Source organism: Giraffa tippelskirchi, chromosome 7 (assembly GCF_054371585.1).
Source record: "Giraffa tippelskirchi isolate mGirTip1 chromosome 7, T2T-mGirTip1v1.2.pri, whole genome shotgun sequence".
NCBI lineage: Eukaryota > Metazoa > Chordata > Mammalia > Artiodactyla > Giraffidae > Giraffa > Giraffa tippelskirchi.
The window spans coordinates 64,685,637-64,706,715 of NC_137281.1; the positions used below are offsets into that span (position 1 = coordinate 64,685,637).

The 21,079-nt window shown below is 54.9% G+C and overlaps 1 protein-coding gene and 1 long non-coding RNA gene across 2 annotated transcripts; both read right to left on the reverse strand.

The window, feature by feature from the left end:
* Positions 1-256: 256 nt before the first annotated feature.
* LOC145514046 (uncharacterized) lies at positions 257-5,325 on the reverse strand. The gene is made up of 2 exons (XM_081511130.1): positions 1,160-5,325; positions 257-909 (listed from the first exon to the last, which is right to left on the reverse strand). The coding sequence occupies exons 1-2, from the start codon at positions 1,458-1,460 to the stop codon at positions 281-283; spliced, it is 930 nt and encodes a 309-aa protein (XP_081367256.1). The 5' UTR covers positions 1,461-5,325; the 3' UTR covers positions 257-280.
* A 2,667-nt stretch (positions 5,326-7,992) lies between these two features.
* Positions 7,993-20,615, reverse strand: LOC145514052 (uncharacterized). The gene is made up of 2 exons (XR_014059824.1): positions 16,915-20,615; positions 7,993-9,273 (listed from the first exon to the last, which is right to left on the reverse strand). It is a non-coding gene; the product is annotated as an uncharacterized LOC145514052 (long non-coding RNA).
* Between the last annotated feature and the right edge of the window lie 464 nt (positions 20,616-21,079).

A 21,079-nucleotide genomic window follows, 5' to 3' on the forward strand; every position in this document is an offset into this window, starting at 1 on the left:
AGTAGGTGGAGAGTCCGAAAAAAACTCCTTCAGTCATTTCACTGAGAGTCATTGATTGGGGACACCAAGAATATAGGAAGGAATGCAGAAAGAAAAGATGAAATTGTGTTCAGGATCGGGGGGAGGGATGAACAGGGCGTGCTTGCCTTGAATCCAGGCTTTGTTGGGGGGTGGGGCATAAAGATCGAACGGGTCTGAAACTACAAATTGGGATGGTAACACAGTATCACCAGAGTTACACAACAGTGTTCCCAAATTGCAACAATGATGAAAAAGTTTACTAATCCCAACTTAACCAAGAGAAATACAGGAAACCATACACAAAATAAAACATCACCAGAAAGGTGGAAACAAACCAAATGCAAAGCAGTTCAGGGGAAAGGAACTCCATGTCCCCTGGGGGCAGACCGAGTTGCCGGCGTCCACGGTGAGCAGACAGGGATGGAGGCTGCAGAGCCGACCGCTCCCCTGGACGTGGTGTTTCCGGCAAGGGCTCTGGGTCTCTGCCCAGAGCGGGGGCTCGTTCTTCCTGCAGGGGCGAGTGAGTCATCGTCGGCGTCTGGGTGTTGCGCGGGAGCCAGGGCAGGCTCTCCCTGCCGAGGCGGTGACTCCTCCTCTGCCTCGGGTTCTCCTGCCAAAGCCCGAGCAGGTACAGGTGCACGTGGAGGTGGAGGTTCTGGCTGAGGGGGTGGGACATCAGTGCCTGGGGCTGGGGGCCCTGCAGGCACGGAGATCCGATCTGCCCGGTGTGCTGGCCAGTACCCAGCTGGCCTGGTGTCTCTGCGAGGGCAAGTCTCGGTTCTCCATCTGGCCTCGGTGGATCCCTGGGTCCTGCACCTGGAGCCACCACCTCTGTAGGGACAGGTCTGGGAAGTAGAGCCTGGTTCCAGTTGGAGGCCAGTGCTAGAGCTGGGGGAGAAGCAAAGTTTGCCCACAGGCCAGCCTTGGCATGTGCGTATCCCGGGACAGAAAGCTTCCAAGAGATTCCCAAAGAATACCCAGGGTCGGATGTCTTTTGGGACTGAAGTGTGCAAGATGGGGGTGGGGGTGTGAGGCCAGCGCTTGCTGCAGGCCCAGCAGCATCTTTCGGGGACTCGTCCGTGTGTAGCTCAGCACCCCCTCCCCACACACTCCCGTGCACCAGCCCCAGCGTCCTCACCTCTGTGCTCTGGCGTGCTGGGCTCCAGGTCCTCCTGCTGCCTCAGAGGCCGGGGTTCTCGGGACTCTGGGTCGGAGCCGGGTGTGCTGAGCTCCGTGGCAGCCTCAGACTGGGCCGCCGGGTGTATCCTGGGCGGTGTCTCGGCAGCAGGCCTTCCCCGCCTCCGCTTCGCCCCCGGTGGGGCTGATGCCTCCGTGGGCACGCTCACCTGGAGCCTGCACTGGGCCTCACGGGCGGGGGGGGTGGTGCTCCGACCCCTCCCTCCGGGAGGTGGACGGGGTGTCCCCGTCCTCGGCCTCATCACGTGGGAAGCTCTGCAACGACAGTGACCGTCAGCCAGCCGTGCTGGGAGTTTTCCGAGCTGGGCCTGGCCAGTGGAGCCGCTGCTTCTGCCTGCTCGAACTTCTCTTCCCAGAAGGGTCAGAGACGTGTGTCTGCTCAGATCCCCACCCGGGAGGAAAGAGACCCACCTGAGGGTGTGAGGTCAGCCTGGGCGGCCGGCGCTGCCCGCACTCTCCCCATCCCACCCAGCCTGCTCTCCCCTGGGGTGTGGACACAACTTGTCCGCAGGCTTCTGACCCCACATCCGCCTGGGCTTCCTTGAGGGAGACACACCCCGAGAAACCCGCATCCACACACACAGGCAAAGGACCCGGTGTTTCCGGGTGGCATGGGAGAGGTGGCCCGGCCCCGCCTGGGGCTCCCCGTGTTACCTTTCTGTTTCTCCGGGCAAAGGGCCAGAGGCCTCTCGGGGGTGCCCTGAGCCAACGTCGACAGGGTGCCCACGCACACTGCCTGTGAGCTCTCCTGAGGCCCCGGCCTCTGGGCAGGGGCAAACAGCAGAACATCCTGGCAGCAAGTGATCTGGCTGGGGGCTCCTCTCCGCTCTGGAGGCCTGGATACCCGGGTTGCGGGTTCTGTTGGGTTCTGTTGCCGGCAGGTGACATCATTTCCTGGGGTTCGTGCTGAGGTCCCTTCCCCAAAACTTCGCAAGGGAATCTCTGGGTTTCTGACTGCTCGACCACCCCCCTTAGGCCATGTGCAGGCACAGTGACAGCCACACAGCCCAGCCCACAGCCCTGGGGAGGCCTGGGTGCAGCCAGGGCCTGAGCTCCGAGGACCCCGCTGCTCTCAGACCAGGCTCCTTCTTCTCATAAGTGGTGTGGCCCTGGACAAGCATATGCCCCTCAGGGTTTCCCCGGTCTCTCCATCTGCAGAGTGGGGGTCATTCTCCCATCTGTTTCCTAGGTCTGTCGGCCTACGAGCAGCTCCATGCCTTTCCACCTGGGGCTGATATCACGTGGAGCTTGTGCGCTGAGACTTCAGAAAGAAAGACTCCATCCAGGGCTGACACAGCACAGAATGGGGCAGAACGAGGCCTGGATGCGCCGTGGTACCCAGGAAAAGGCACTCCCCCTCCTGACTGTTTTGAGACCCCGCATGCAAGTTGGAGGACCGAAAGGAAGACTCGAAGGTCTCCCTCTCTGATAGAAAAGAGTAGCCAACTTTCTGGTCCTCTGTTTCCATTGAGATTCTGTTCAAGTGTCCCAGCTCGGCTTCTGCGGGTGGCTGAGCTTCTAATGGCTCCCTGCGTTCTTGTCTTTTCCTCTCCAAACCTTCCGTCCGTTTCCCCCTTCTGGGGTGGATGGGCGCTGTCATTGCTTCTACCTTCGAGACAGATTGATGAAAAGTCTGGACCATCGACTCCTTTCCTCTCTTTGGTTCCGTGTCTCTCTCTGGCTGTGTCCCTCTCTTTTCCTTTCTCGATTCAGTCTGTGTCTTCCTCTTTCTCTCTCGTGTGTGGATGGATGGATGCTAGGAATGCACATGTATATGATTAGATGAGGGTTATGTTTTAGGGATAGGTTAGAGGGAGAGAAAGGCTTTAGGTCGGAGTTGGTCATGGGGGAAGGGTCAAGGGTGGTGGTGGTGTTTCTTGGAATCTGAGTGCTGTGCATTCTTCGTCTCTTTCCATATGAACCCCTTCTCAGATACACCACTTGCAAGGAGTCTCTCATGTTCCGTTTCCTATCTTTTGCATTTGTGAATGCTTAGCTTCTCTGTTGTGAAGAGGTTCCATTGGATGGAAACCCATTGGTGTACTTGGTTTCCCTCTTTCCCTTACTTGAAGAGACCCATTTCTACCTCCACCCAGCAAATGGCAAGGAGACTCTGATGTTAAGGAGCCTTTGACCTACGCTTCTTTCTAGCTATCTCATGACATCAGTCTTTAGGGTGAGGTTTTTCCCCGATATTGAGGTGGTGTGAGATCAAAACCAATAGCGTTCTTCAGATGTAGCTGTCTGGTTTTCCCATGGACATTGATTGAAGAGGCTTTCTTGTTCCCATTTGGATATTCTCCCCTTCTGTGTCAGAGATGAGTTGACCTTGGATGCCGGGGTTTGTTTCTGGACCCTCAACTTTATTCCATCGATCTGGATCTGTGTGTGTTGTTGTATTCCCAATAGCATACTGTCCTGCTGCTGCCGCTGCGGCTAAGTCACTTCAGTCGTGTCTGACTCTGCGCGACCCCATGGCCTGCAGCCTACCAGGCTCCTCCGTCCAGGGCATTTTCCAGGCAAGAGTACTGGAGTGGGTCGCCATCGCCTTCTCCGATACTCTCCTGAGGATCCTAGTTTGGTCGTCTAATTTCCTTTCACACAACCTTGGACGTCCGTATCGGGGCTTTTTCGTCGGATTGTATTGACAATTTAGGCTCTTTTCTGTTTCCGTAACCCCTTTTGCAATTCTTTGTTCGGTGCGAACATGCATTGGCATTTTGGGAGGAATAGCATCGAAGCTGTGGATTGCCTTGTGGGGCTGTGACATCATTTTCCCAATAGGAATTCTTTCAAGCCCTGAGCACAGCTTCTCTTTCCAGTGATTGGTGTGGGCTTGATCTTCTTTCTTCCATCTCTCGCCGTTTTGTGAGAACAGGTCCTTCCTTCCCTTCTGGGTTAGATGGACTCGTGGGTATCACTTCAGTGAATGGCATTGTCAGTGGGGGTGATAATTCCCTTCTCATTGGAAGACTTTGCGGTGAGTATTAGAAGTGCAAGTGATTTCTCTTCCCCTTCCTCCCTGTCCATCTCTCAGAGCCACCGGGAAACAGAGGCCTCATCCAGGGTCACACAGGCCTGAGGGAGTGCAACTAGACTGTTGTTTCTTCAGGCCCTCAGTGCTGGACATCATCCGGGATACTCTGTGTGTGTCTTCCTCAGTCTGGCGTCCCTTCAGACCTTTCCCTAGTTTTCACAGGCTTGTTGTGTTGGTGTTCTTTGTCTGTTTGGAGACACGTCCTTGAGAAGCTTTGTGTTTCCACTCATTCGTCTCGCGATGTATGACCTGTCTTTTGCTTTTGTAATGAGGTCTTTCCCACGGTAGATATCTTTGATTTTGCAAAGTCCACTGTATTCTCTGGGTTGTTTTGTGGACTGCCTTTTAGTTTTGTGTGTGAAGACTCAAAGCACGTGTCCGGTTTCTGCTCATTGTTCTTCTAGATTTGTGACAAGTTTTCATGGAAACTTTGTCTAGGGATAACTGGAAGTGAACTCGGTGTAAGGTGTCAAGTCTCCATCTCCATTCATGTCATGCCCTGCAGTTTCCAATTCCCTGTTCCTGAGTGGTTTTGGAGACCTTGTGGGAAGTTTGGTTGCATCGGAGTTTGCATTTCCACCTTGAGTAGATTCACACTGTTCTGCCCTCAGGGACACTGTCAAGGGGGAGTGAGGAGCAGCCTGCACTTGCAGCAGTGACCACACGGTGGGGCGAGTGCTGCTGTCCCCTCTGGGAGCCCCAGGCCACAGGCATCCCAGTGAGGAGCCAGCTCTGTGCTCAGCTGAAAGGAGTTATTCTCTCAGGAGCCTCTGAGCCCTTGCCTTTGGATCACCCAGGGTGGGCATTTACTGTGACAGAAAAAAATTGCCCTGAATTCCATGGACGGAAGAGCCTGGCTGTGTAGAGTTCGTGAGTTGCCGTGAATCAGACACAACTGAGGACACAAAAACTCAATAGACTAAAACACTTTTTGGGGGTGGGGGGAGTGAAAGGGGGTGATGTGGGGTTTTTTGTCTTATATAATAGCCAAGGGAAATCTAGTTTAAAACTAAATTCACATAGATGGGAAAGGTATAGCTCTCCGTCACCCTATTAAAAAAAAAAAAAAAAAAAAACGACTTAACTTTTCTGAAAGTTTATTTAGTAGCTTCCTTGAGCAGTTCATTGTGAAGCTTTTTTTTTTTTTTTCTGTGACATTGGCCTCATTAAAAAGTACGGTTTGCGTTTACTGGATAATTTTGTTCATTGGTTTGTTAGGGAATCTTGGTAATATCTGAGTTTCCTGGGGAGCATGGTCACATGACCTGGCCCTGGCCAATCGGTGCGTTCCACCTCCCTGGCCACTGTGATTGGCTCCGGACTGGGGCAGTGCCCAATCGGGGCCCAGGGCCGGGCCTCACGTTGGAAGCCAGGGGAAGACGAGCTCTCGTCCTGCTGGGGTAGGGGAAGGGGTGGGGCCGGGGGAGGTCAGGCTCCAGCAGTGGGAGGGGCTTGAGGTCCGCCTGCGGCAGTTGGTGACCTTCCTGCTCCCCTCAGGGCAGAGCCGCCGGCCTGAGAATGAGGGCGCTGCTGAGCCCAGGGGCTGGGATGGCCCGTTGCTGCTGTGGTCCCAGAGCTCCACCCGAGACCTGAGGGAGGCCGTCTGCCCGTGAGTCCTCTCCCGCTTGTCTGTCAGCTTGTTTGAAGCATGCTGGGTTTTCTGCCCAGCTGGCTAAGGGGAGTCCCTGGAAATGCAAGGGTGTGGGTTTTGGCAGACTTCAGGGAAGACATGCCAGATGAGCCTGGGAGACTCCAGCTTAATCTGGATTCAGGAGATATCTCTTCGGGCCAGCTAGTAATTGTAGGATAAGCCTAATGAGTCTTCACAGGATGAAGAGAGTAACGTGCCAAGGTAGCAATCGATGTCCTCCTTCGAGAGGATGAAGCTGGTGCTCAGAGAAGGGGGGAACTTGGCCACAGCAAGGAGGTGTGCACCCAGACAGAACCCCCAGATCCGGCCATTTGAGCTCAGGGAGGCCAGTGGTGTGGCTTGTCCCTGTGGCAGGGGCCGAGGCACGCAGCCCACCCTGATTCCTGCGGGGGCCTGACTTGGGAAGTGCCATCTGGTAGCTTTGAGACTCACCAAACCAAATTGCACTGGAGAGAGGAAGGACACCTTCCTTCATCCACCCCCCACCCCCGCCGGATTCCCACATACCCTGACCCCTTTCTCTGGATTTCGGAGCCATTTCCAGAGTCCCGCTCATATGACCTCATTCGAAGTGCACTGTGGACGAGCTGCCATGTGCAGCTGCTACCACAGCAGCCAAGGGCTTTAGCTCCCGAGTACCTCCCTTCCTTTGGAACTTGGGGGCCCTCTACTCCCCACTTGCACACCACAGACCTTTGCTGAGGATTGTGGGGACCCTCACTCAGTTTGCAGCACGTTGTAGCCATCCCTGTCCTCTCAATACCTCCCTTGCAACTCAGCTTGTGAGCTCCTTTGGAGCAGCGTGGCCCACCTGGCTGCAACGGAAGAGACACAGCTGACAGGGAAACAACAGCTTAGATCTGACAGCCGGAAAGCTCTGTCAAAAGGGACCTCCCTCTTCACACCGTAGAGGCTGTAGGAGCCGCCAGGGTTTGGGAACCAGTGCTGGGGCCAAAATGACTCCACAGCTGTTTTCCTTCCTGGGGAGGGTTCTGGCTCCAGTGGGAATGGCTCAAGTCTCCTAAGGTTCTGAAAGCCCACTGTGTGCAGATTCACGGTACACAGAGAGGAGAAGGTGGAGTCCTGCCCTGGAGGTGGGCACAGCTCACGGATGAGCCAGGCAGGCAGGCAGGCAGGCAGGGCATGAGAACACCTGAGCTGCCTTCATGAGTGAATGGTGTGGGGGCAGAGGAAGAGAAGCCGGTCTGCTCCCTCATGTGGTGCCCAGGGCAGGTTGTCCCCAGAGGAAACCCTTACGACGGTGAGGACTATCACTGCTGTTTCCCAAGGGGTTCCGTCGGTGCGTGTCTTCCCCGGAGCGGTCAGGCCGTCTCTAAAGTACACTGGCCATGGGCATTGCCTCTCCTTGGAACTTCCCATGTGTTTCTCTTTTTTATGGAACAGTGATTTTTTAGAGGGGTTCTGGGCCACAAGGTTGTTGGGTCATTTTCTAGCCTTCTGTCGTGAAGAACGCTTTCCTGGGCGTTGGGGTGGTTTGTTGTTCCAGCTCCCTTTCTTGGCTTCTTTTGGGAGCTGGTGCAACAAGAGGAGCTCAGCCTCTGCCTTCTGGCTGAGATGTCACCCTTCAAACAGCAATGCCTGCCTGGAGATAATGATGGCATTTGCCAAAAGGGCTTCGTTTGGCACATGATATCTTGAAAGGACGTACACCGTCCTTTCAGCTATCAAAGGCTAGTTCAAATGACATACAAATGAGAACTCTCCAATGGAGTCTTACAGTAGGTGGAGAGTCCGAAAAAAACTCCTTCAGTCATTTCACTGAGAGTCATTGATTGGGGACACCAAGAATATAGGAAGGAATGCAGAAAGAAAAGATGAAATTGTGTTCAGGATCGGGGGGAGGGATGAACAGGGCGTGCTTGCCTTGAATCCAGGCTTTGTTGGGGGGTGGGGCATAAAGATCGAACGGGTCTGAAACTACAAATTGGGATGGTAACACAGTATCACCAGAGTTACACAACAGTGTTCCCAAATTGCAACAATGATGAAAAAGTTTACTAATCCCAACTTAACCAAGAGAAATACAGGAAACCATACACAAAATAAAACATCACCAGAAAGGTGGAAACAAACCAAATGCAAAGCAGTTCAGGGGAAAGGAACTCCATGTCCCCTGGGGGCAGACCGAGTTGCCGGCGTCCACGGTGAGCAGACAGGGATGGAGGCTGCAGAGCCGACCGCTCCCCTGGACGTGGTGTTTCCGGCAAGGGCTCTGGGTCTCTGCCCAGAGCGGGGGCTCGATCTTCCTGCAGGGGCGAGTGAGTCATCGTCGGCGTCTGGGTGTTGCGCGGGAGCCAGGGCAGGCTCTCCCTGCCGAGGCGGTGACTCCTCCTCTGCCTCGGGTTCTCCTGCCAAAGCCCGAGCAGGTACAGGTGCACGTGGAGGTGGAGGTTCTGGCTGAGGGGGTGGGACATCAGTGCCTGGGGCTGGGGGCCCTGCAGGCACGGAGATCCGATCTGCCCGGTGTGCTGGCCAGTACCCAGCTGGCCTGGTGTCTCTGCGAGGGCAAGTCTCGGTTCTCCATCTGGCCTCGGTGGATCCCTGGGTCCTGCACCTGGAGCCACCACCTCTGTAGGGACAGGTCTGGGAAGTAGAGCCTGGTTCCAGTTGGAGGCCAGTGCTAGAGCTGGGGGAGAAGCAAAGTTTGCCCACAGGCCAGCCTTGGCATGTGCGTATCCCGGGACAGAAAGCTTCCAAGAGATTCCCAAAGAATACCCAGGGTCGGATGTCTTTTGGGACTGAAGTGTGCAAGATGGGGGTGGGGGTGTGAGGCCAGCGCTTGCTGCAGGCCCAGCAGCATCTTTCGGGGACTCGTCCATGTGTAGCTCAGCACCCCCTCCCCACACACTCCCGTGCACCAGCCCCAGCGTCCTCACCTCTGTGCTCTGGCGTGCTGGGCTCCAGGTCCTCCTGCTGCCTCAGAGGCCGGGGTTCTCGGGACTCTGGGTCGGAGCCGGGTGTGCTGAGCTCCGTGGCAGCCTCAGACTGGGCCGCCGGGTGTATCCTGGGCGGTGTCTCGGCAGCAGGCCTTCCCCGCCTCCGCTTCGCCCCCGGTGGGGCTGATGCCTCCGTGGGCACGCTCACCTGGAGCCTGCACTGGGCCTCACGGGCGGGGGGGGTGGTGCTCCGACCCCTCCCTCCGGGAGGTGGACGGGGTGTCCCCGTCCTCGGCCTCATCACGTGGGAAGCTCTGCAACGACAGTGACCGTCAGCCAGCCGTGCTGGGAGTTTTCCGAGCTGGGCCTGGCCAGTGGAGCCGCTGCTTCTGCCTGCTCGAACTTCTCTTCCCAGAAGGGTCAGAGACGTGTGTCTGCTCAGATCCCCACCCGGGAGGAAAGAGACCCACCTGAGGGTGTGAGGTCAGCCTGGGCGGCCGGCGCTGCCCGCACTCTCCCCATCCCACCCAGCCTGCTCTCCCCTGGGGTGTGGACACAACTTGTCCGCAGGCTTCTGACCCCACATCCGCCTGGGCTTCCTTGAGGGAGACACACCCCGAGAAACCCGCATCCACACACACAGGCAAAGGACCCGGTGTTTCCGGGTGGCATGGGAGAGGTGGCCCGGCCCCGCCTGGGGCTCCCCGTGTTACCTTTCTGTTTCTCCGGGCAAAGGGCCAGAGGCCTCTCGGGGGTGCCCTGAGCCAACGTCGACAGGGTGCCCACGCACACTGCCTGTGAGCTCTCCTGAGGCCCCGGCCTCTGGGCAGGGGCAAACAGCAGAACATCCTGGCAGCAAGTGATCTGGCTGGGGGCTCCTCTCCGCTCTGGAGGCCTGGATACCCGGGTTGCGGGTTCTGTTGGGTTCTGTTGCCGGCAGGTGACATCATTTCCTGGGGTTCGTGCTGAGGTCCCTTCCCCAAAACTTCGCAAGGGAATCTCTGGGTTTCTGACTGCTCGACCACCCCCCTTAGGCCATGTGCAGGCACAGTGACAGCCACACAGCCCAGCCCACAGCCCTGGGGAGGCCTGGGTGCAGCCAGGGCCTGAGCTCCGAGGACCCCGCTGCTCTCAGACCAGGCTCCTTCTTCTCATAAGTGGTGTGGCCCTGGACAAGCATATGCCCCTCAGGGTTTCCCCGGTCTCTCCATCTGCAGAGTGGGGGTCATTCTCCCATCTGTTTCCTAGGTCTGTCGGCCTACGAGCAGCTCCATGCCTTTCCACCTGGGGCTGATATCACGTGGAGCTTGTGCGCTGAGACTTCAGAAAGAAAGACTCCATCCAGGGCTGACACAGCACAGAATGGGGCAGAACGAGGCCTGGATGCGCCGTGGTACCCAGGAAAAGGCACTCCCCCTCCTGACTGTTTTGAGACCCCGCATGCAAGTTGGAGGACCGAAAGGAAGACTCGAAGGTCTCCCTCTCTGATAGAAAAGAGTAGCCAACTTTCTGGTCCTCTGTTTCCATTGAGATTCTGTTCAAGTGTCCCAGCTCGGCTTCTGCGGGTGGCTGAGCTTCTAATGGCTCCCTGCGTTCTTGTCTTTTCCTCTCCAAACCTTCCGTCCGTTTCCCCCTTCTGGGGTGGATGGGCGCTGTCATTGCTTCTACCTTCGAGACAGATTGATGAAAAGTCTGGACCATCGACTCCTTTCCTCTCTTTGGTTCCGTGTCTCTCTCTGGCTGTGTCCCTCTCTTTTCCTTTCTCGATTCAGTCTGTGTCTTCCTCTTTCTCTCTCGTGTGTGGATGGATGGATGCTAGGAATGCACATGTATATGATTAGATGAGGGTTATGTTTTAGGGATAGGTTAGAGGGAGAGAAAGGCTTTAGGTCGGAGTTGGTCATGGGGGAAGGGTCAAGGGTGGTGGTGGTGTTTCTTGGAATCTGAGTGCTGTGCATTCTTCGTCTCTTTCCATATGAACCCCTTCTCAGATACACCACTTGCAAGGAGTCTCTCATGTTCCGTTTCCTATCTTTTGCATTTGTGAATGCTTAGCTTCTCTGTTGTGAAGAGGTTCCATTGGATGGAAACCCATTGGTGTACTTGGTTTCCCTCTTTCCCTTACTTGAAGAGACCCATTTCTACCTCCGCCCAGCAAATGGCAAGGAGACTCTGATGTTAAGGAGCCTTTGACCTACGCTTCTTTCTAGCTATCTCATGACATCAGTCTTTAGGGTGAGGTTTTTCCCCGATATTGAGGTGGTGTGAGATCAAAACCAATAGCGTTCTTCAGATGTAGCTGTCTGGTTTTCCCATGGACATTGATTGAAGAGGCTTTCTTGTTCCCATTTGGATATTCTCCCCTTCTGTGTCAGAGATGAGTTGACCTTGGATGCCGGGGTTTGTTTCTGGACCCTCAACTTTATTCCATCGATCTGGATCTGTGTGTGTTGTTGTATTCCCAATAGCATACTGTCCTGCTGCTGCCGCTGCGGCTAAGTCACTTCAGTCGTGTCTGACTCTGCGCGACCCCATGGCCTGCAGCCTACCAGGCTCCTCCGTCCAGGGCATTTTCCAGGCAAGAGTACTGGAGTGGGTCGCCATCGCCTTCTCCGATACTCTCCTGAGGATCCTAGTTTGGTCGTCTAATTTCCTTTCACACAACCTTGGACGTCCGTATCGGGGCTTTTTCGTCGGATTGTATTGACAATTTAGGCTCTTTTCTGTTTCCGTAACCCCTTTTGCAATTCTTTGTTCGGTGCGAACATGCATTGGCATTTTGGGAGGAATAGCATCGAAGCTGTGGATTGCCTTGTGGGGCTGTGACATCATTTTCCCAATAGGAATTCTTTCAAGCCCTGAGCACAGCTTCTCTTTCCAGTGATTGGTGTGGGCTTGATCTTCTTTCTTCCATCTCTCGCCGTTTTGTGAGAACAGGTCCTTCCTTCCCTTCTGGGTTAGATGGACTCGTGGGTATCACTTCAGTGAATGGCATTGTCAGTGGGGGTGATAATTCCCTTCTCATTGGAAGACTTTGCGGTGAGTATTAGAAGTGCAAGTGATTTCTCTTCCCCTTCCTCCCTGTCCATCTCTCAGAGCCACCGGGAAACAGAGGCCTCATCCAGGGTCACACAGGCCTGAGGGAGTGCAACTAGACTGTTGTTTCTTCAGGCCCTCAGTGCTGGACATCATCCGGGATACTCTGTGTGTGTCTTCCTCAGTCTGGCGTCCCTTCAGACCTTTCCCTAGTTTTCACAGGCTTGTTGTGTTGGTGTTCTTTGTCTGTTTGGAGACACGTCCTTGAGAAGCTTTGTGTTTCCACTCATTCGTCTCGCGATGTATGACCTGTCTTTTGCTTTTGTAATGAGGTCTTTCCCACGGTAGATATCTTTGATTTTGCAAAGTCCACTGTATTCTCTGGGTTGTTTTGTGGACTGCCTTTTAGTTTTGTGTGTGAAGACTCAAAGCACGTGTCCGGTTTCTGCTCATTGTTCTTCTAGATTTGTGACAAGTTTTCATGGAAACTTTGTCTAGGGATAACTGGAAGTGAACTCGGTGTAAGGTGTCAAGTCTCCATCTCCATTCATGTCATGCCCTGCAGTTTCCAATTCCCTGTTCCTGAGTGGTTTTGGAGACCTTGTGGGAAGTTTGGTTGCATCGGAGTTTGCATTTCCACCTTGAGTAGATTCACACTGTTCTGCCCTCAGGGACACTGTCAAGGGGGAGTGAGGAGCAGCCTGCACTTGCAGCAGTGACCACACGGTGGGGCGAGTGCTGCTGTTCCCTCTGGGAGCCCCAGGCCACAGGCATCCCAGTGAGGAGCCAGCTCTGTGCTCAGCTGAAAGGAGTTATTCTCTCAGGAGCCTCTGAGCCCTTGCCTTTGGATCACCCAGGGTGGGCATTTATTGTGACAGAAAAAAATTGCCCTGAATTCCATGGACGGAAGAGCCTGGCTGTGTAGAGTTCGTGAGTTGCCGTGAATCAGACACAACTGAGGACACAAAAACTCAATAGACTAAAACACTTTTTGGGGGTGGGGGGAGTGAAAGGGGGTGATGTGGGGTTTTTTGTCTTATATAATAGCCAAAGGAAATCTAGTTTAAACCTAAATTCACATAGATGGGAAAGGTATAGCTCTCCGTCACCCTATTAAAAAAAAAAAAAAAAAAAACGACTTAACTTTTCTGAAAGTTTATTTAGTAGCTTCCTTGAGCAGTTCATTGTGAAGCATTTTTTTTTTTTTTCTGTGACATTGGCCTCATTAAATGTACGGTTTGCGTTTACTGGATAATTTTGTTCATTGGTTTGTTAGGGAATCTTGGTAATATTTGAGTTTCCTGGGGAGCATGGTCACATGACCTGGCCCTGGCCAATCGGTGCGTTCCACCTCCCTGGCCACTGTGATTGGCTCCGGACTGGGGCAGTGCCCAATCGGGGCCCAGGGCCGGGCCTCACGTTGGAAGCCAGGGGAAGACGAGCTCTCGTCCTGCTGGGGTAGGGGAAGGGGTGGGGCCGGGGGAGGTCAGGCTCCAGCAGTGGGAGGGGCTTGAGGTCCGCCTGCGGCAGTTGGTGACCTTCCTGCTCCCCTCAGGGCAGAGCCGCCGGCCTGAGAATGAGGGCGCTGCTGAGCCCAGGGGCTGGGATGGCCCGTTGCTGCTGTGGTCCCAGAGCTCCACCCGAGACCTGAGGGAGGCCGTCTGCCCGTGAGTCCTCTCCCGCTTGTCTGTCAGCTTGTTTGAAGCATGCTGGGTTTTCTGCCCAGCTGGCTAAGGGGAGTCCCTGGAAATGCAAGGGTGTGGGTTTTGGCAGACTTCAGGGAAGACATGCCAGATGAGCCTGGGAGACTCCAGCTTAATCTGGATTCAGGAGATATCTCTTCGGGCCAGCTAGTAATTGTAGGATAAGCCTAATGAGTCTTCACAGGATGAAGAGAGTAACGTGCCAAGGTAGCAATCGATGTCCTCCTTCGAGAGGATGAAGCTGGTGCTCAGAGAAGGGGGGAACTTGGCCACAGCAAGGAGGTGTGCACCCAGACAGAACCCCCAGATCCGGCCATTTGAGCTCAGGGAGGCCAGTGGTGTGGCTTGTCCCTGTGGCAGGGGCCGAGGCACGCAGCCCACCCTGATTCCTGCGGGGGCCTGACTTGGGAAGTGCCATCTGGTAGCTTTGAGACTCACCAAACCAAATTGCACTGGAGAGAGGAAGGACACCTTCCTTCATCCACCCCCCACCCCCGCCGGATTCCCACATACCCTGACCCCTTTCTCTGGATTTCGGAGCCATTTCCAGAGTCCCGCTCATATGACCTCATTCGAAGTGCACTGTGGACGAGCTGCCATGTGCAGCTGCTACCACAGCAGCCAAGGGCTTTAGCTCCCGAGTACCTCCCTTCCTTTGGAACTTGGGGGCCCTCTACTCCCCACTTGCACACCACAGACCTTTGCTGAGGATTGTGGGGACCCTCACTCAGTTTGCAGCACGTTGTAGCCATCCCTGTCCTCTCAATACCTCCCTTGCAACTCAGCTTGTGAGCTCCTTTGGAGCAGCGTGGCCCACCTGGCTGCAACGGAAGAGACACAGCTGACAGGGAAACAACAGCTTAGATCTGACAGCCGGAAAGCTCTGTCAAAAGGGACCTCCCTCTTCACACCGTAGAGGCTGTAGGAGCCGCCAGGGTTTGGGAACCAGTGCTGGGGCCAAAATGACTCCACAGCTGTTTTCCTTCCTGGGGAGGGTTCTGGCTCCAGTGGGAATGGCTCAAGTCTCCTAAGGTTCTGAAAGCCCACTGTGTGCAGATTCACGGTACACAGAGAGGAGAAGGTGGAGTCCTGCCCTGGAGGTGGGCACAGCTCACGGATGAGCCAGGCAGGCAGGCAGGCAGGCAGGGCATGAGAACACCTGAGCTGCCTTCATGAGTGAATGGTGTGGGGGCAGAGGAAGAGAAGCCGGTCTGCTCCCTCATGTGGTGCCCAGGGCAGGTTGTCCCCAGAGGAAACCCTTACGACGGTGAGGACTATCACTGCTGTTTCCCAAGGGGTTCCGTCGGTGCGTGTCTTCCCCGGAGCGGTCAGGCCGTCTCTAAAGTACACTGGCCATGGGCATTGCCTCTCCTTGGAACTTCCCATGTGTTTCTCTTTTTTATGGAACAGTGATTTTTTAGAGGGGTTCTGGGCCACAAGGTTGTTGGGTCATTTTCTAGCCTTCTGTCGTGAAGAACGCTTTCCTGGGCGTTGGGGTGGTTTGTTGTTCCAGCTCCCTTTCTTGGCTTCTTTTGGGAGCTGGTGCAACAAGAGGAGCTCAGCCTCTGCCTTCTGGCTGAGATGTCACCCTTCAAACAGCAATGCCTGCCTGGAGATAATGATGGCATTTGCCAAAAGGGCTTCGTTTGGCACATGATATCTTGAAAGGACGTACACCGTCCTTTCAGCTATCAAAGGCTAGTTCAAATGACATACAAATGAGAACTCTCCAATGGAGTCTTACAGTAGGTGGAGAGTCCGAAAAAAACTCCTTCAGTCATTTCACTGAGAGTCATTGATTGGGGACACCAAGAATATAGGAAGGAATGCAGAAAGAAAAGATGAAATTGTGTTCAGGATCGGGGGGAGGGATGAACAGGGCATGCTTGCCTTGAATCCAGGCTTTGTTGGGGGGTGGGGCATAAAGATCGAACGGGTCTGAAACTACAAAGTGGGATGGTAACACAGTATCACCAGAGTTACACAACAGTGTTCCCAAATTGCAACAATGATGAAAAAGTTTACTAATCCCAACTTAACCAAGAGAAATACAGGAAACCATACGCAAAATAAAACATCACCAGAAAGGTGGAAACAAACCAAATGCAAAGCAGTTCAGGCGAAAGGAACTCCATGTCCCCTGGGGGCAGACCGAGTTGCCGGCGTCCACGGTGAGCAGACAGGGATGGAGGCTGCAGAGCCGACCGCTCCCCTGGACGTGGTGTTTCCGGCAAGGGCTCTGGGTCTCTGCCCAGAGCGGGGGCTCGTTCTTCCTGCAGGGGCGAGTGAGTCATCGTCGGCGTCTGGGTGTTGCGCGGGAGCCAGGGCAGGCTCTCCCTGCCGAGGCGGTGACTCCTCCTCTGCCTCGGGTTCTCCTGCCAAAGCCCGAGCAGGTACAGGTACACGTGGAGGTGGAGGTTCTGGCTGAGGGGGTGGGACATCAGTGCCTGGGGCTGGGGGCCCTGCAGGCACGGAGATCCGATCTGCCCGGTGTGCTGGCTAGTACCCAGCTGGCCTGGTGTCTCTGCGAGGGCAAGTCTCGGTTCTCCATCTGGCCTCGGTGGATCCCTGGGTCCTGCACCTGGAGCCACCACCTCTGTAGGGACAGGTCTGGGAAGTAGAGCCTGGTTCCAGTTGGAGGCCAGTGCTAGAGCTGGGGGAGAAGCAAAGTTTGCCCACAGGCCAGCCTTGGCATGTGCGTATCCCGGGACAGAAAGCTTCCAAGAGATTCCCAAAGAATACCCAGGGTCGGATGTCTTTTGGGACTGAAGTGTGCAAGATGGGGGTGGGGGTGTGAGGCCAGCGCTTGCTGCAGGCCCAGCAGCATCTTTCGGGGACTCGTCCGTGTGTAGCTCAGCACCCCCTCCCCACACACTCCCGTGCACCAGCCCCAGCGTCCTCACCTCTGTGCTCTGGCGTGCTGGGCTCCAGGTCCTCCTGCTGCCTCAGAGGCCGGGGTTCTCGGGACTCTGGGTCGGAGCCGGGTGTGCTGAGCTCCGTGGCAGCCTCAGACTGGGCCGCCGGGTGTATCCTGGGCGGTGTCTCGGCAGCAGGCCTTCCCCGCCTCCGCTTCGCCCCCGGTGGGGCTGATGCCTCCGTGGGCACGCTCACCTGGAGCCTGCACTGGGCCTCACGGGCGGGGGGGTGGTGCTCCGACCCCTCCCTCCGGGAGGTGGACGGGGTGTCCCCGTCCTCGGCCTCATCACGTGGGAAGCTCTGCAACGACAGTGACCGTCAGCCAGCCGTGCTGGGAGTTTTCCGAGCTGGGCCTGGCCAGTGGAGCCGCTGCTTCTGCCTGCTCGAACTTCTCTTCCCAGAAGGGTCAGAGACGTGTGTCTGCTCAGATCCCCACCCGGGAGGAAAGAGACCCACCTGAGGGTGTGAGGTCAGCCTGGGCGGCCGGCGCTGCCCGCACTCTCCCCATCCCACCCAGCCTGCTCTCCCCTGGGGTGTGGACACAACTTGTCCGCAGGCTTCTGACCCCACATCCGCCTGGGCTTCCTTGAGGGAGACACACCCCGAGAAACCCGCATCCACACACACAGGCAAAGGACCCGGTGTTTCCGGGTGGCATGGGAGAGGTGGCCTGGCCCCGCCTGGGGCTCCCCGTGTTACCTTTCTGTTTCTCCGGGCAAAGGGCCAGAGGCCTCTCGGGGGTGCCCTGAGCCAACGTCGACAGGGTGCCCACGCACACTGCCTGTGAGCTCTCCTGAGGCCCCGGCCTCTGGGCAGGGGCAAGCAGCAGAACATCCTGGCAGCAAGTGATCTGGCTGGGGGCTCCTCTCCGCTCTGGAGGCCTGGATACCCGGGTTGCGGGTTCTGTTGGGTTCTGTTGCCGGCAGGTGACATCATTTCCTGGGGTTCGTGCTGAGGTCCCTTCCCCAAAACTTCGCAAGGGAATCTCTGGGTTTCTGACTGCTCGACCACCCCCCTTAGGCCATGTGCAGGCACAGTGACAGCCACACAGCCCAGCCCACAGCCCTGGGGAGGCCTGGGTGCAGCCAGGGCCTGAGCTCCGAGGACCCCGCTGCTCTCAGACCAGGCTCCTTCTTCTCATAAGTGGTGTGGCCCTGGACAAGCATATGCCCCTCAGGGTTTCCCCGGTCTCTCCCTCTGCAGAGTGGGGGTCATTCTCCCATCTGTTTCCTAGGTCTGTCGGCCTACGAGCAGCTCCATGCCTTTCCACCTGGGGCTGATATCACGTGGAGCTTGTGCGCTGAGACTTCAGAAAGAAAGACTCCATCCAGGGCTGACACAGCACAGAATGGGGCAGAACGAGGCCTGGATGCGCCGTGGTACCCAGGAAAAGGCACTCCCCCTCCTGACTGTTTTGAGACCCCGCATGCAAGTTGGAGGACCGAAAGGAAGACTCGAAGGTCTCCCTCTCTGATAGAAAAGAGTAGCCAACTTTCTGGTCCTCTGTTTCCATTGAGATTCTGTTCAAGTGTCCCAGCTCGGCTTCTGCGGGTGGCTGAGCTTCTAATGGCTCCCTGCGTTCTTGTCTTTTCCTCTCCAAACCTTCCGTCCGTTTCCCCCTTCTGGGGTGGATGGGCGCTGTCATTGCTTCTACCTTCGAGACAGATTGATGAAAAGTCTGGACCATCGACTCCTTTCCTCTCTTTGGTTCCGTGTCTCTCTCTGGCTGTGTCCCTCTCTTTTCCTTTCTCGATTCAGTCTGTGTCTTCCTCTTTCTCTCTCGTGTGTGGATGGATGGATGCTAGGAATGCACATGTATATGATTAGATGAGGGTTATGTTTTAGGGATAGGTTAGAGGGAGAGAAAGGCTTTAGGTCGGAGTTGGTCATGGGGGAAGGGTCAAGGGTGGTGGTGGTGTTTCTTGGAATCTGAGTGCTGTGCATTCTTCGTCTCTTTCCATATGAACCCCTTCTCAGATACACCACTTGCAAGGAGTCTCTCATGTTCCGTTTCCTATCTTTTGCATTTGTGAATGCTTAGCTTCTCTGTTGTGAAGAGGTTCCATTGGATGGAAACCCATTGGTGTACTTGGTTTCCCTCTTTCCCTTACTTGAAGAGACCCATTTCTACCTCCGCCCAGCAAATGGCAAGGAGACTCTGATGTTAAGGAGCCTTTGACCTACGCTTCTTTCTAGCTATCTCATGACATCAGTCTTTAGGGTGAGGTTTTTCCCCGATATTGAGGTGGTGTGAGATCAAAACCAATAGCGTTCTTCAGATGTAGCTGTCTGGTTTTCCCATGGACATTGATTGAAGAGGCTTTCTTGTTCCCATTTGGATATTCTCCCCTTCTGTGTCAGAGATGAGTTGACCTTGGATGCCGGGGTTTGTTTCTGGACCCTCAACTTTATTCCATCGATCTGGATCTGTGTGTGTTGTTGTATTCCCAATAGCATACTGTCCTGCTGCTGCCGCTGCGGCTAAGTCACTTCAGTCGTGTCTGACTCTGCGCGACCCCATGGCCTGCAGCCTACCAGGCTCCTCCGTCCAGGGCATTTTCCAGGCAAGAGTACTGGAGTGGGTCGCCATCGCCTTCTCCGATACTCTCCTGAGGATCCTAGTTTGGTCGTCTAATTTCCTTTCACACAACCTTGGACGTCCGTATCGGGGCTTTTTCGTCGGATTGTATTGACAATTTAGGCTCTTTTCTGTTTCCGTAACCCCTTTTGCAATTCTTTGTTCGGTGCGAACATGCATTGGCATTTTGGGAGGAATAGCATCGAAGCTGTGGATTGCCTTGTGGGGCTGTGACATCATTTTCCCAATAGGAATTCTTTCAAGCCCTGAGCACAGCTTCTCTTTCCAGTGATTGGTGTGGGCTTGATCTTCTTTCTTCCATCTCTCGCCGTTTTGTGAGAACAGGTCCTTCCTTCCCTTCTGGGTTAGATGGACTCGTGGGTATCACTTCAGTGAATGGCATTGTCAGTGGGGGTGATAATTCCCTTCTCATTGGAAGACTTTGCGGTGAGTATTAGAAGTGCAAGTGATTTCTCTTCCCCTTCCTCCCTGTCCATCTCTCAGAGCCACCGGGAAACAGAGGCCTCATCCAGGGTCACACAGGCCTGAGGGAGTGCAACTAGACTGTTGTTTCTTCAGGCCCTCAGTGCTGGACATCATCCGGGATACTCTGTGTGTGTCTTCCTCAGTCTGGCGTCCCTTCAGACCTTTCCCTAGTTTTCACAGGCTTGTTGTGTTGGTGTTCTTTGTCTGTTTGGAGACACGTCCTTGAGAAGCTTTGTGTTTCCACTCATTCGTCTCGCGATGTATGACCTGTCTTTTGCTTTTGTAATGAGGTCTTTCCCACAGTAGATATCTTTGATTTTGCAAAGTCCACTGTATTCTCTGGGTTGTTTTGTGGACTGCCTTTTAGTTTTGTGTGTGAAGACTCAAAGCACGTGTCCGGTTTCTGCTCATTGTTCTTCTAGATTTGTGACAAGTTTTCATGGAAACTTTGTCTAGGGATAACTGGAAGTGAACTCGGTGTAAGGTGTCAAGTCTCCATCTCCATTCATGTCATGCCCTGCAGTTTCCAATTCCCTGTTCCTGAGTGGTTTTGGAGACCTTGTGGGAAGTTTGGTTGCATCGGAGTTTGCATTTCCACCTTGAGTAGATTCACACTGTTCTGCCCTCAGGGACACTGTCAAGGGGGAGTGAGGAGCAGCCTGCACTTGCAGCAGTGACCACACGGTGGGGCGAGTGCTGCTGTTCCCTCTGGGAGCCCCAGGCCACAGGCATCCCAGTGAGGAGCCAGCTCTGTGCTCAGCTGAAAGGAGTTATTCTCTCAGGAGCCTCTGAGCCCTTGCCTTTGGATCACCCAGGGTGGGCATTTATTGTGACAGAAAAAAATTGCCCTGAATTCCATGGACGGAAGAGCCTGGCTGTGTAGAGTTCGTGAGTTGCCGTGAATCAGACACAACTGAGGACACAAAAACTCAATAGACTAAAACACTTTTTGGGGGTGGGGGGAGTGAAAGGGGGTGATGTGGGGTTTTTTGTCTTATATAATAGCCAAGGGAAATCTAGTTTAAAACTAAATTCACATAGATGAGAAAGGTATAGCTCTCCGTCACCCTATTAAAAAAAAAAAAAAAAAAAAGACTTAACTTTTCTGAAAGTTTATTTAGTAGCTTCCTTGAGCAGTTCATTGTGAAGCTTTTTTTTTTGTTTTTCTGTGACATTGGCCTCATTAAAAAGTACGGTTTGCGTTTACTGGATAATTTTGTTCATTGGTTTGTTAGGGAATCTTGGTAATATCTGAGTTTCCTGGGGAGCATGGTCACATGACCTGGCCCTGGCCAATCGGTGCGTTCCACCTCCCTGGCCACTGTGATTGGCTCCGGACTGGGGCAGTGCCCAATCGGGGCCCAGGGCCGGGCCTCACGTTGGAAGCCAGGGGAAGACGAGCTCTCGTCCTGCTGGGGTAGGGGAAGGGGTGGGGCCGGGGGAGGTCAGGCTCCAGCAGTGGGAGGGGCTTGAGGTCCGCCTGCGGCAGTTGGTGACCTTCCTGCTCCCCTCAGGGCAGAGCCGCCGGCCTGAGAATGAGGGCGCTGCTGAGCCCAG

What these genes read in the sequence shown, in the direction of transcription:
- LOC145514046 (XM_081511130.1), bottom strand. Translation starts at nt 1,460, where the DNA reads ATGAGGCCGAGGACGGGGACACCCCGTCCACCTCCCGGAGGGAGGGGT. An exon ending in CAGCACGCCAGAGCACAGAG is followed by an intron (nt 910 to 1,159) that starts GTGAGGACGCTG and finishes CTTCTCCCCCAG; the next exon opens with CTCTAGCACTGGCCTCCAAC.